General features: G+C 42.7%; 1 protein-coding gene across 2 annotated transcripts in view; it reads right to left on the bottom strand.

Moving 5' to 3' along the window:
- RBM28 (RNA binding motif protein 28) overlaps positions 1-12,256 on the bottom strand; it is a 29,326-nt gene extending 17,070 nt beyond the window's left edge. The window contains exons 1-9 of one of the 2 annotated variants that reach the window (XM_060633038.3): positions 12,026-12,256; positions 7,980-8,138; positions 7,573-7,667; positions 7,075-7,150; positions 6,490-6,582; positions 5,315-5,386; positions 4,338-4,488; positions 4,033-4,175; positions 1,954-2,026 (exon numbers count right to left, since the gene is read on the bottom strand). In XM_060633038.3, coding sequence (XP_060489021.2) covers positions 1,954-2,026; positions 4,033-4,175; positions 4,338-4,488; positions 5,315-5,386; positions 6,490-6,582; positions 7,075-7,150; positions 7,573-7,667; positions 7,980-8,138; positions 12,026-12,143 — 980 coding nt within the window. In that variant the 5' untranslated portion in view covers positions 12,144-12,256. Of the gene's footprint in view, positions 1-1,953; positions 2,027-4,032; positions 4,197-4,337; positions 4,489-5,314; positions 5,387-6,489; positions 6,583-7,074; positions 7,151-7,572; positions 7,668-7,979; positions 8,139-12,025 lie in introns of both variants that reach the window. The other variant, XM_060633036.3, reaches the window with a different exon arrangement.
- Positions 12,257-13,817: the final 1,561 nt, after the last annotated feature.

Genomic DNA, 13,817 nt, shown 5'->3' on the forward strand with positions numbered 1-13,817 from the left:
CATGCAAAACAAGAAAAGAATAAGTATTTCTCTCGACGTAATTAAAAAATGTTGGAAGACTTTGTTCTACTAAATTTCAATACATTCTAAAGATCCTTCATTTTCCCAGCTATGAACATCCATCCAGGGTAAAAACAAACAAACAGTCCCAAATAAATATCTATAATTTTACTTCTCTTAGACTCAGTTAACAACCCCATAAACAATTCCATCTTATGAAGTAATCGAGACAAAAAAATGATGTTCTGCAATAAGACATATCCTAGCCACGTAATTTTTTCTAATTTGCATTATGGGGAGTTTTCTCTCTCCCACCTCTTAACTTTCCTCAGTTTTGTGTTTTTTTAAAAAAAAAATTTTTTTTTAACGTGTTATTTATTTTTGAGACAGGGAGAGACAGACCATGAACAGGGGAGGATCAGAGAGAGGGAGACACAGAATCTGAAACAGGCTCCAGGCTCTGAGCTGTCAGCACAGAGCCCGACGTGGGGCTCGAACTCACGGACCACGAGATCATGACCTGAGCCGAAGCTGGCCGCTTAACCGACTGAGCCACCCAGGCGCCCCCCTCAGTTTTTTATTAATTAAAAGATGTAGGAATGTTAAGAAATGGTATCCTTGGGATTGAGGTCACAGGCTCTTAAGTGTGACAGTTCTTCCTTCCTATCAGACAGAATCCTCTACAAACACAAAATTATTTATATGGCCAATTCCAAACAGTAAAAACAACTATGGAGAGACACTGTGTTAAGGCAGAAAATGGGCTACAGCACGGCTTGTATAGGTTAAACCCACCTTTATAATAGCTATGATGTGGGCATGTGTGTGGGTGTTCTCTGAGTAATAATTAAGGTTAATATTTTTGTGTGTGTTTTTGCTCACTTATTTCCTCAATTTCCCACAATAAGCACAAATTACTTGTGTATAAAAACAATCTTAAAAGACTACAGGAAGGGGCTCCTGGGTGGCTCAGTTGGGTATGCGTCCAACTTTGGCTCAGGTCACGATCTCATGAGCCCCACATTGGGCTCTGTGCGGACAGTGCGGAGCCTGCTTGGGATTCTCGCTCTCTCTCCCTCTCTTTGCCCCTCCCACGCACACAACACACTCTATCTCAAAATAAATAAAACTTAAAAAAAAAAAAAAAAAAAGACTTTACAGGCAGAAAGAATACACATCTTTAAAATAAGACCCAAACAGCCCTAGTACATTGGCACTTAAGAAAAGACAAGAAGGCATGCCTGAGGTATACTGAAGACAGCCTGACTCTGTGAAAAGGCCAATCTACCACAGACTAAAACGGCAATGACAACATAAAATAAAACCTATTTCCACCTGACTCCCTCCTTAAGTTTCCCTGGAAACAGACGAGATGCCTTATTCTATTCTGGATAAAGATGAGTTGGCAAGAAGACAGAAATTACTGGAGACAAGTGATGTCACCTCTCCCCAGTACTTCCCCTAAAACAAAAGCCAGAAGCAAAATGTTTCTAACAGTTGAAGAATTGATTTGTTCCAAATGATGCTACCCAAATTACAAAGAATGAAATGTAAATGAGGATAAAATATGAAGATCCCTGCTATTTATCTATTTATCTTCTGTATATAGTTCTGGTTCTCATAAATTCTCACTGTTGGCTGTATTCCTAGGGCCCGATATATTAACGGTCTTAGAGGCATCTGATTTTCTGGCTTACCTAGAAGAACTAGTACAAAAAAAAAAAAAAAAAAAAAGAGTGGGGCACCTGGCTGGCTCAGTTGGTAGACCATGCAACCCTTGATCTCAGGGTTGTGCATTCAAGCCCCAAGGTGGGTGTAGAGATTACTCAAAAATAAAATCTTTAAAAAAAATGGAGAGAGAAAGAAAGAAAGAAAGAAAGAAAGAAAGAAAGAAAGAAAGAAAAAATCTGTGCAGACAACATAAACAGCAGTTCTCAAGGTACAAAAGCATACCTGATAAAAACGGTCTTCCCTTCATTCACATCAGAGGGTAACTTCCTCTTCTTTTTCTTTGAGACTTGTACATCTAAAGTAAAAAAAAAAAAAAAAAACACAACAAACTGAAAAAGACTTAGTGCCACCCACATGACAAGGGGTTACTCCACAGATATATAAAAATCTTGCATAAACGAATAAGAAAAAATCTAGTTAAAAGTGAACAAAGAATATACAACAAAACACTTGAAAAGATGCTCAAACTTACTCTCATAGCACAAGAAATAAGATGCTATTTTTCATTCCAACAGATTAGCAGAAACCAAAAAAACTAATGAAATCCAATGTGGTAAGGGTGTGGGGAAAAAGACATTCATACATACTATCGTGACTGTATAAACATTTAGAATATTTGAAGAGAAAAAAATACACATTCACATACACAAGGATACACTATATTGGATGTGCGTGCTCACACACATTTTTCCTTACAAAGGTATTAAATAGATACACAAGAAACATTTAATATTGGGTGTCTCCAGAGAGGGGCCCTAAGTGGCTGGGTACAAGGGAGACTCACTGATTTTGAAAATAGACATATATGCTTACATATACATAGAAAACTTCTGAAACAATGTGAAAGAAACAACAGTGGTTACTCTGAGGGACTCTTGGGGGATTGGTGAGAAACTTTTTTTTCAATTTGAGAGAGAGAGCATATGCATGAGTGGAGGAGGGACAGAGGGAGGAAGAGAGGGACAAGGGGACAGGAAGAAGGAGAGAGGGGGAGATGGGTTGAGGGAGAAGGAGAGGAGAGAGAGGGAAAGGGAGAGAGAAAGAGAGGGAAACGGAGGAGAGGAGGAGAGGGAGAGAGGGGGAGAGAGGGGGGAAGAGGGGGGAGAGAGGGGGAGAGGGGGGAGAGAGGGGGAGAGAGGGGGAGAGAGGGGGAGAGAGGGGGAGAGAGGGGGAGAGAGGGGGAGAGAGGGGGAGAGGGGGAGAGAGAACTTCAAGCAGGCTGCACACTCAACATAGAGCCCAATGTGGGGCTCAATCCCACGACCCTGGGATGATGACTCGAGCTGAAATCAAGAGTCGGATGCTCACCCAACTGAGCCACCCAGGTGTCCCAAGAACATTTTACTTTCTATATTACACCCTTCTGCACTTTCTTTTTTAATTTTCTGCATTATGTATTGGCCCAATAATTTTTTCAAGGTAAAGAATAGTATGAGATAGATGAACGTGGCTGTTGAATGCGAGGTCTCATAGTCCCCTCAGTATACAAGCTTCTTTGATTCTAAGGTGTCTACCATTCTCTCCTCATGGAAAAAGCTTATTTCCTCAATTTTTTATATGGCCAAACCAACATGCCAGACTTAACCTAAGGAACCAGTTATTGGCCATTCCTTATTCCGTAATGACCTGTCCTCCTTCAATAAACAAGTTGAGTTTCACCCAACATTCTTTATAAAGGTAGCCACAGGGTTTGATAGCAGTTTTACAAAATGCCCCAAGAGGCCCTTTATCCCCATCTTAACTCCTGAAAGTTGTCTAAAATCCACCTCGGTGTCAGGACACAATATCCTGCTGATTCAGTTATTCACTCACCTTGGAGAAGCAAGAGAGGTAGTACCTCAGCATTAAGCCAGCTTTTAAGTTCCCTGGGAATCTTCACCCTCAAACATCGTGCCAAACGTATTTAAAAATCAAAACAAGAACTTTAGAAGGATTATCAGGTATCCTTTTTAGCACATCTGACAACATAAATTAGGATCCTATTTAAAAAGAGGCCTGCGCTGAACTGTTGCACATTTCTCAGTGACTGATTTCACTTTATTAAAAAAAAATTTTTTGTAATGTTTATTTTTGAGAGAGAGTGAGAGACAAAGCGTGAGGCAGGGGCAGAGAGAGGAAGACAGAATCCAAAGCAGGCTCCAGGCCCGAGCTGTCAGCACGGAGCCTGACGCGGGGCTTGAACTCAAGGACCATGGGATCGTGACCCGAGCCCAAGTCGGACACTTAACCAATTGAGCCACCCGGGCGCCCCTCGGTAACTGATTTTCAGTGCAAAGTTGTCTACAAAGATCCCAGGCAAACCTTCATCCTCTTGCTGTTCACTGTCGGTGTCACTCTCAGCCAGTTCGTCTCCATCATCAACGCTATCGCTTTCCTCCAGGTCGCTGTCCTCGTCAGAATGATCCTCCTCGCTGCTCTCTACAGTTGGGGCCTTCTTGATGGCTCTGCAATGGCACAGTTCAGAACTGACAGGGTTAGGATCTAATCCCATCCAACTTCATGACACGCGTCACCACTGCGGTGACGGGGGCAGGGAAGACATCATGCTCCTCCCAGAGACAATCCTAAATCGTCCTCCATTATCTCCAATGAGCTGAGCTGCTTACTTCTTTGGAATTTGTGTAGGCTTGGTCACCCTTGCTTCTTTATTGTCCTCCCCCTCCTCCTCCTCATCTTCTTCCTCTTCTGTACCATCCTCTTCTTCCCTGCCATTCTCTTTACTTAATTCCTGATGTTTAGGTCCAAGCCTCTTCTCACCTACACATGGAAGTAAAGAAAATTAGGAATTCACTTAGTATCCAAAACAAGGTTATTTGGACAAGAGTAACTAACACCCCAAGTTCCTAGTTCCTCGGGACTAGGGCTAGGACCTTAAGTGCCATTTTCCCCCAGTATTTTTCTTACTGTATATGAGAGAAAGCATGAGGGAAAAAAGCTAAAACAACAAGAACCCCTCATCACAAAGACTGCCTGGAAGCCTGTCCCATTCATCAGAAGCCTGAGGGAAAATCAGACTCAGAAGGAGAAAAGCAGCCACTGAGACTCCACAAACAGCCTGCCATCGTGCACCACAGCCGGCAGGGTGCTCACCGTGGAGCCCAGGCATCAACTTTAATCTCGGTGAGTTCTGTTCTCTGAGCTCCTGGTGGCTTAAAAGCCAACTGTTTTCTAAGTAAAACTTAAGTTGTAAGTCTCCCTATTCATAATATTCCATCACCCTCTATTATGAGAAGTTGGGAAAAGAGAGCCAGCAGAGGGGAAAATGAACTCAGGCCCCACTCCTCACTCACGTTCACACCCAGGGGTGGGCTTAGATTCAAATGATCCTATGTTTTGAGACTAGATCACCAGATGGCACAACACGAATCAATAAACAGCTCTACGCTCATTTCTGAGCCTGTAGAATTCAGAGTTTTTCTTAATCCTCAGTCTCATTCTTTCCGTTAATCTTGTGCTTTTGGTATCTTTCACCCAAAATTCTGACAGACTAGCAGGTTCCCTTATAATTTTACCGTGGGTAGAGTTGTTTCCATACTCACCTCAGGACATACAATCCCTCCTGCCCACCACCACTCCATCTTACCTGGTGCAGAGGCAGACTGTGTATTTTTATATTTATCCTTTGCCACGGCCCAATCCACAGCCACTGTCCGCCCTGTCAGACAGAAAAGTAGCGTCAGAAAGGTCTTCCTCTTTTTAACATCTCTTATAAATGACTTCCTATTCATCAAAGACATCACCAAAGATGGCCCAAGTCCTGCCAACCAGTCAGAAAGATGGAACCAAAACAGACAAAGAAACTGCTGATTCAGAGAATGTTCGTCCTAAAATAAAGCTCAGAGTAGCCTATCCTTTTTAAACCTTAAGCTTTTATTTTTTTTGTGATGTTTGTTTATTTTTGAGAAAAAGAAACATAAGAGTACAAGCAGGGGAGGACCAGAGAGGGAGACACAGAATCCGAAGCAGGCTGCAGGCTCTGAGCTGTCAGCACAGAGCCCAATGCGGGGCTCAAACTCAAGAACTATGCGATGATGACCTGAGCTGAAGTCAGACATTTAACTGACTGAGCCACCCAGGTGCCCCTAAACTTTAAGCTTTTTATCAATAAGCAGTTATTTCACCTTTCTATACAACCACTGCACCTGGGATGAGAGAGTAAAAAAGTAAAGAAAGAAAGAATGGGAACAGTGCTTACAGTTAGACAAGTTTCCAGTTAGACTAAGCAAGAGGCAAAACAAATATCTGGAATAATCTGCAATCTACACAGAAGTTACCAAGTCTGTCAGAATTTTGGGTGAAAGATACCCAAAGCACAAGCTTAACAGAAAGTTACCAAGTCTCTAAGCCAAGCCCTTCTTTAGTACCTGGTAAATGAACACCCCGAGTGGCCTCACAGTCTGTTTAACAGCCCACAGGTGCTGAATAGTGATCATGACACAGAGGGAGAAATCTGCAAATCCCACATCCCCTAGACAGCAACCAGCATCTATCAGTGATTATTTCAGGGACATTTTTTCCATTAAGGATTTAAATGCACACTCATAACCAAATAAAGACAAGTGAATAATGTCATGGGTTCTTTCAAGTTGAACCCTAAGATCAAGCACTAGGAATATTTCACCAAAACAGCTTCTATATTAGCAGTAAGACTCTCAACAAATCAAACACCTTTTGAAAATGTAGAAAGTGGGTTACTGTGCTAATTCCACCCAAACACCAGAAATATCTGGGTGAACGGTATGGGTATAAAAAACTTACCTTTTATCTCTTTCATGTTCATGCTTTTGAGAGCTTTTCCTGCTTCTAGGAGGTTTTTGAACTGGACAAAAGCAAAACCACGCATCTTTCCATCTGTGTGCAGATGTACAAAGAAGTTAGAGGCAGCAGGTGAGGAGCCAACAAACACCAGGAAGGACACTACAGCAACCAGGGCTGGAAAGATGGCCCAAGTCCTGCCAACCAGTCAGCCCCGAAGCAATAGCTAATGTCCTCCTGCTGAGTATACCCTGGCTCAAGCTTGGGGAGAGCCATGCATTTCCCTAAACTATAACTTGTCTTCTAAAACCAGTTCTAATCTAACTAAAAATCCCATCCAGGAAATAAGCACTATTTTTGAGTTTTTGCTGTGTCAAGCACGGTGCCTGATACTATATATATATATATGTATATATATATATATATATACATATATATATATCTCCTATCATCTGGGGCTCACAGAGAGTATGACGTGAACCTTGTATTTCTATTTCAAATAGTGGTTAGTTCAAGGGTGAAATGGAAAAAGACCATTACGTTACGTCATCTTAATCTAACTCACAACAAATGATGGCGTGCTAGTACCTGGCTTCCTGGGGATGCTTACTTCCAGGACAGCTCCATATTGAGCAAACACCGTTCTCAGGTCATCTTCTGAACACTGACACCAAAAGTGAAGAAAAAGAGATATTATCACAGAAAATAAACATGAAACATCAACCATTAAATTAGTCCATGACAAAGAGCTTGAATATTTTTACTCTTTTACTTTTGAGACTAGGACATAAAACATCTCTAAACAGAAGCCATCTTGCTTTGTACCTAATAGACAAAGAGGACAGATATCAAAGAGCTCTTCCTCCCTCCTCCCTATCTCAGCAGTAGTGTCCCAAAAGGAAGGCATCTTCACACTTACTATCCTTAATTAGTCCTTATTTATACAGGCCCATTTTCTGTATTCAACAAGGCTACGATTCATTCCCAGAAGGAATTATGTCCAATTAGACCATCCTGGTGAAGAGTTCAACCAATGAGCACCAACAGCCTCCAGAACAGGTAGTGTTAGTTTTCTCTGTCACTCACCTTAAAGCTTAGGTTCCGAATAATTAACCTGGCTTTCTTATCAGCTACTTTGGGTTTTTTTGGCTTCAGCTCCTTCTTTGTGGACTCTGACTTTTCTAAAAAATAAGAGGCAACAGAATAAGTCTGTGATCCCAAACCACTCATCTCTAGGCCCAGAACATCACAGGAAAGAAGCTATTAGCAAAAGATGACATTTCCCACAGGACTAAGTATGGCAACACCCAGGACCACCAGATTTCCAAAGTTAGAGTTAAATAAAAGACAAAAATGAGCAATAAAATATATTAGATGATTTTGGACATCAAAGGGAAATTTAGGAAGCTTTCAAAGCAGAAGCTATCCCCCCAACCACCCACCTCTTCTTCCTCACCCTAAGGGAAAATTCCTTTAAGTTACTAGAAACTCACCATTTTCCCCCTTTTCCTTGGACTTCTTCCTCAGTTTCTTCTTGGCAACAGTCACGTTGATCTTACAGCCTTCAAAGGTGGTAATCTCCTTGAGAGCCCTCTGAACATCTTCCAGCATAGAAAAAGTGACATAGCCAAAGCCTCGACATGCCTTACTTCCTGAACAGTAGGGGAAAGGGACAGAACTGTAAGCCAAGAGCCCTAAACCATTAAATTGGCAATGCCCTAAACTAGCAGATACTGTCAGGCCATCCCATTTATTAGTTTGCCAAAATTCTCAGGAGGGACAAAAATGAGATTGGCATCCGTGGCCCCTTCCCCACTTTGCTCAGAAATTGTCAGGCTTCCTCTTCTAATTTGGTGCCTTCACTATTAGCCTCTCTTCTTCTTCCTTTTCTGACCATCTTGAGAATATGGAGGGCCCATGATATCTATTACATCCCCAGTGAAGAACTCAACCTCAAATAGAATGGAACATCACCAGAGAAGGTGGGAAAGGGAAGTATGGCAGCTTTGAAAACTACAATATAATTATGCAGATCAGAAATTAATGCCTGAGGCCCTGACAAAAGAACCTCAATAAACAATAAGCATTGCTTTGGGAGCCTGAAGATACTATTACCATTATTACCAAGCCTTAGCAATCAATATCAAATCTAACCTTTTTCAAACTAGCTGTAAATCTCTTAACTCATTTTTATCTTCAGAACCACACTAAGGTAGGTAAAGTGAATACTATCATCCCTTCTTTCCAAATAAATAACTTAAGATGGAGGAAAGTAAGTGAACTGGCTAACGCACCAGGGTGTTAGTAGCTGAGTGAATTCCTCATGACTAGCCCCATGTTCTTTCCATGGGACTCCACCAATATCAAGGCCACAGAGAAGAATATTAGGACCAACCAGATGAATAGTTGCAAATAAAAACTGTAACCCACCTTTGCCCTTTCTGGTTTGCTTTTTCTTGATAACATTTTTATGTACTAAAATGTTAAGTCATTTACTGCATCAAAAAGGAAAAAGACAGACCAAGTAGTCCGCCTATGACCCAAAGAAGAAATACATGCTCTGCTTCTTTTTGAACTACACTCGAACCTACTTCAAGGTAGAAGCCCTCAAACACAGGATGTTGATCCACATATACTGGTTAAAGCTGACACTTTGCATTAGGAAAGCATACTGTGATTTGGAGATTGGTGTCTTTTTTCTTGGGACTCCTTCTCACAAAAGCCTGCCCACTCAAAGTCAGAAAATTAGAACAAGAAAAATCAGGGCTCTTCCTGATCAAAGACAAAGCAGCTGAAATGTAAAGCAGTTCAGTACCAAAATAAAAGTATGTGCTCACAACATATTTGCACAAAGCATCATATTTTACAACCATCCTGTAAAATTATTCCCATCTTAAAGAGGTGAAGTCACCTCTACTAAGACCTCGTCCCACCCACCCCCAACCCCCACTCCTTGTTCCCATCCCATTAAGTACAACACTCTTTCCAACACATCTTGCCTATCTGGACAGAAAAATACATACTATTTTAAACACGGAATAAAGCTTTGTATTTCTTAAGATTTAGACCACATACACAGAATACAAGGTAAGGTTATACTCTGTCTAAATTCTGAGGACACAAAAGAGAATTCCCATTCAATGGCCTGTTCTTCCCTGGGACAGAACCACCAAGCACTGGACAGTTTGACAACCACAGTAATGAATGTAACTTAGAGTAGAACCCAGTACACATATGCCTTTTTTATATAAAACCAAAGGGATGCCTGGCTAGGTCAGCTGGTGGAGCGTGTGACTCTTGATCTTGGGGTTGTTAAGTTGGAGCCCCACACTGGGTGTAGAGATTACTTAAAAATAAAATCCTAAAAACAAAAACAAAAAAGTTTTATGAATACTAACCCTTTACCACGTATAGATACACTCTATTTAAAAAAATTATTGACCCACTCAAGACCCACTAACGAGGAATGATCTGCAGTTGAAGAAACACTGCTGTTGAGCCCTCTCATCTCTCACTCACCCATATCTATGCTTAAAATGACAAAGAACCAGGCAGGTGTCATAGCTTGTAGAGCAATCAGAGCCATGTCGACAATCCTAACTCTTACCTCTGTTACTAACAAAACAGAAGTTAACGATGGAGGGTTATTAGCACACAAGTTAGCCTGTCTACTCACATACTCAGATACCACGGGGGGAAACAGGGATCCTCAAAACGCCAGTTTCCACCAGTTGTTCTGCTGCAAGGCAAAGAAGCAGCCACTTACAGAGACTGACTGATGACTTAGAAGGGAGTGAAATTTAACATCAGGTGCCTATCAAGTGTCCCCTGAAGTCTAGGTTAAGAAGAAGGAATGCTTCTACAATTAAAACCCTTACAATTCTTCCTCCTTCCAATACATGCCAACCCTTTCTCCTAGTGATGCGATGAGCAGCACACAGAGTATAAGCCATGTAGCAGTATTCCACAAATAAACAAATATCCCCAGAGGCTCAAGCCAAAAATCTTGGGAGTCAGACTTAACTCCTCTTTTTCTCATACCCCACATCTCATCCATCAGCAAATCCTCTCGGTTCTACCTTTGAAAATATCCATGTTCCAATCACTTTTTGCCACCTCCACTGCTACCATCCTGGTCCAACACACTGTATTTCTTACCTGGACTGCAAGAGGCTAATGTTTGGTCTCCCTGCTTTTGTCCTTTTCTCCAATGGCGGCCTCAGAGGATCTTTCAAAATGTAAGCCAGATCATAGTTACTGCTCCCTATCCAAAACTAGTAGTTTCTGGTATCAGAGTAAAAGCCAAAGTCCTCCAAAATCTTTACAATAGGTCCTACATGATCTGGTACCCTAGAATCTCATCTCCTAATTCTCTTACCTTCACTCACTTATTCTGTCATCCTGCTCTTGCTGCTATTTCTTCAATATACCAGGAGTAGTCCTCTTTAGTATCCTTGAGCTTAGTGTTTCCTCTGCCTAGACTCCTCCTCCCGGACAGACACATGTTCACTCCTTCATCTCAGGCAGGCCTTCCCTGGCTACTCTATCTATAGATAACTGTCATTTCTCACCCACCAACCCTCCCCCCCCCACACACGCTCACCAACACAGAGACTCCTTATCGTTATTTTTCTCCTTCGTATTTACCACCATTATCACTATATATATATATATTTTTTTTTTTTAATGTTTATTTATTTTTGAGAGAGACAACACAAGCAGAGGCAGAGAGAGAGGGAGATAGAATCCAAAGCAGGCTCCAAGCTCTGAGCTGCCAAGCACAGAGCCCAACTCGGGGCTCGAACCCTCAAACAGTGAGATCATGACCTGAACCAAAGTCAGACGCTTAACCGACTGAGCCACCCAGGCGCCTGTATCACTATATGTTTTGCCTATTTGTTTATGGCTGTCTTCTCCATCTTGAAGACTTAAGAGCAAGTTTTTTGGCTTGTTTTGGGGCACTGCTGTATCCTAATGACCTACAACAGTGCCTAGTACACAGCAGACATTCGAAAAATATTTACTGAATAAATGAGTAAATGAATAACATACTAGTTAGGAGCTTCGGGTCTCATGATCAAATTCTGGATCCGTTACTTACAAGCTGTATGAACTTAAAGTTAGCAAATTTCCCCAAGCCCCAGTCTCCTGTCTGTAAAATGAGGTTAAGACTGTCCACCCAAGACTACTGAGAAAATTAAACGAGATTAACACGAGTGGAATTCAGCACCGTGCCTGGCACTCAGTTGACTCTCAACAAGGTTCATTAAAAGTTAACTATTACATTGTTACCAAATGAGACAGCATGTGTGAGCGCGCATAATAAACGGAAAGCGCTTTGTAAACCTAAGGCAATGCCTTGACTTTCAGAATCGGGCCTCCATGGACTCTTCCAGAGCCGAGTCAGTTTAAAAAAGCAGCTCAATCCCCCTTCCCTTCTCATTGGGGCGGGTCAAGAATTCTACGGCTCGCTGATGTCCTCGCGGGGATCCCGCTCCCAGGAACCCCAGCCCTAGCCTCAGCAGCCCCGCCCCCTTACCTTTCTCAGTCACCACGAAGCACTGCTTCACCGGCCCCACTTGACTGAACAGTTCCTCCAGCTGCTCACTGCGGGCCGAGGGCGGCAGGCGGCCTACAAACAGGGTCAGCCCCGCCATGAGGCTGGGAAACGAAGGCGCGCGAGACCACAAGCAAACCAGGCCCGCGCACGCGAGTCAAGGAGCCGGCTTTAGCAGGCCGACCACGCCAACCTGCCCGGAGATTCCGGAAGTGCTCGTCATCCAAAAGAGTCCGGAGGAAAACATGGTGGGAAGGGAGAAAAAACGTTCCGGAATGAAGGAAAAAAAAAAAAAAAAAAAAAAAAAAAAAAAAAAAAAAAGGTGCCGCCCAGGAGCGGAGCTTCTTGAGCGGGTCTCCACCCCTAGTCCCAGTACTTTCGCCCCGTCCCCTACACCCTGGGCTACTGTAGGGAACAGGAATCGCTAGCTCCTACCCAGTTTATTTATTTAGTTGTTGTTGTTGTTGTTGTTTAAGAGAGAGAGACAGAGTGTGAGCATGGGAGGGCAGAGAGAGAGGAGACACAGAATAGGAAGCAGGCTCCAGGCTCTGAGCTGTCAGCACAGAGCCCTACACGGGGCTCAAACTCACAAACCATGAGATCATGACCTGAGCTGAAGTCTGACTCTCAACCGACTGAGCGACCCAGGCGTCCCTCTCCTACCCAGTTTAAAATCTCACTTCCAGGATTATGGATCCCAAAGTACCACGGCAGGCAGAGGAAGTCGTTTTTTTGCTCGAGGCCTTACATATATTGGCTATTTAATAAATACTTTCTTTAGGGGCACCTGGGTGGCTCAGTCGGTTGAGCATCCGACTTCAGCTCAGGTCATGATCTCTCATGTTTGTGAGTTTGAGCCCCGCTTCGGGCTCTGTGCTGACAGCTCAGAGCCTGGAGCCTGCTTTGGATTCTGTGTCCCGCCCCTCACCTGCTTGTGCTCTCCCTCTCCCTCAAAAATAAATAAACATTAAAAATTTAAAAATAAATAAATGCTTTCTTTCGTGCCACCACAGACTCCCAGATTATGTGTAAAAAATGCAACCAGAATGCACATAGATGCACACATCAAACACATTATTCGAACAATTCTCATTCTCAGAGAATATGAGACATCTGTCACATTATAACAGATAACTATAACTGTGCCAATGACAAACAGAATATAGCTGCCAAAGCGCACACACACACAGATCACACACAATCATTCTTTCAATAAATATTTACTGAGCTCCTACTATGTGCCAGGCACTAAGGATAAAATGGGTGAGCTAAAAAAAAAAAAAAGAGAGAGAGAGAGAGAGTCCCTGCTCTCATGGAGAATCAAGTCTAGTAGGGGTAGACAGACATTCATTTAAAAACTTTACAAATAAATCATAGCATGCACGCTACAAGGTAACATGGGAACATACCCAAAGCAAACATAACACATACACATAGACCCAGAAGGCAGGTCCTCCCAGAGACAGGAGAAGACCTTCCCTCAGGTCAGCTTATGGGTCAGACCCAAGTCTGAGGGATCTTACTGATCAGTGGGAGATCTGGGTGCCCCTAGAACCTGGAAGGCAGAGACTATTTGCCATTTCACTGGGTTCGGGAACCAACCTGTGTGCAAGACTGCAGTACCCTGCAGGACATCCAGCTGAGAAAATGCACTTTTTCAATAATGATTTTTATTTTATTTTGTTTTTTTAATGTTTATTTATTTTTGAGAGGGGGGAGGGGCAGACAGAGAGGGGGAGACAGAGGATCCAAAGTGGGCTCCGCGCTGACAGCA

The sequence above is a fragment of the Panthera onca genome, chromosome A2, assembly GCF_046562875.1.
Source record: "Panthera onca isolate mPanOnc1 chromosome A2, mPanOnc1 haplotype 2, whole genome shotgun sequence".
Lineage (NCBI taxonomy): Eukaryota > Metazoa > Chordata > Mammalia > Carnivora > Felidae > Panthera > Panthera onca.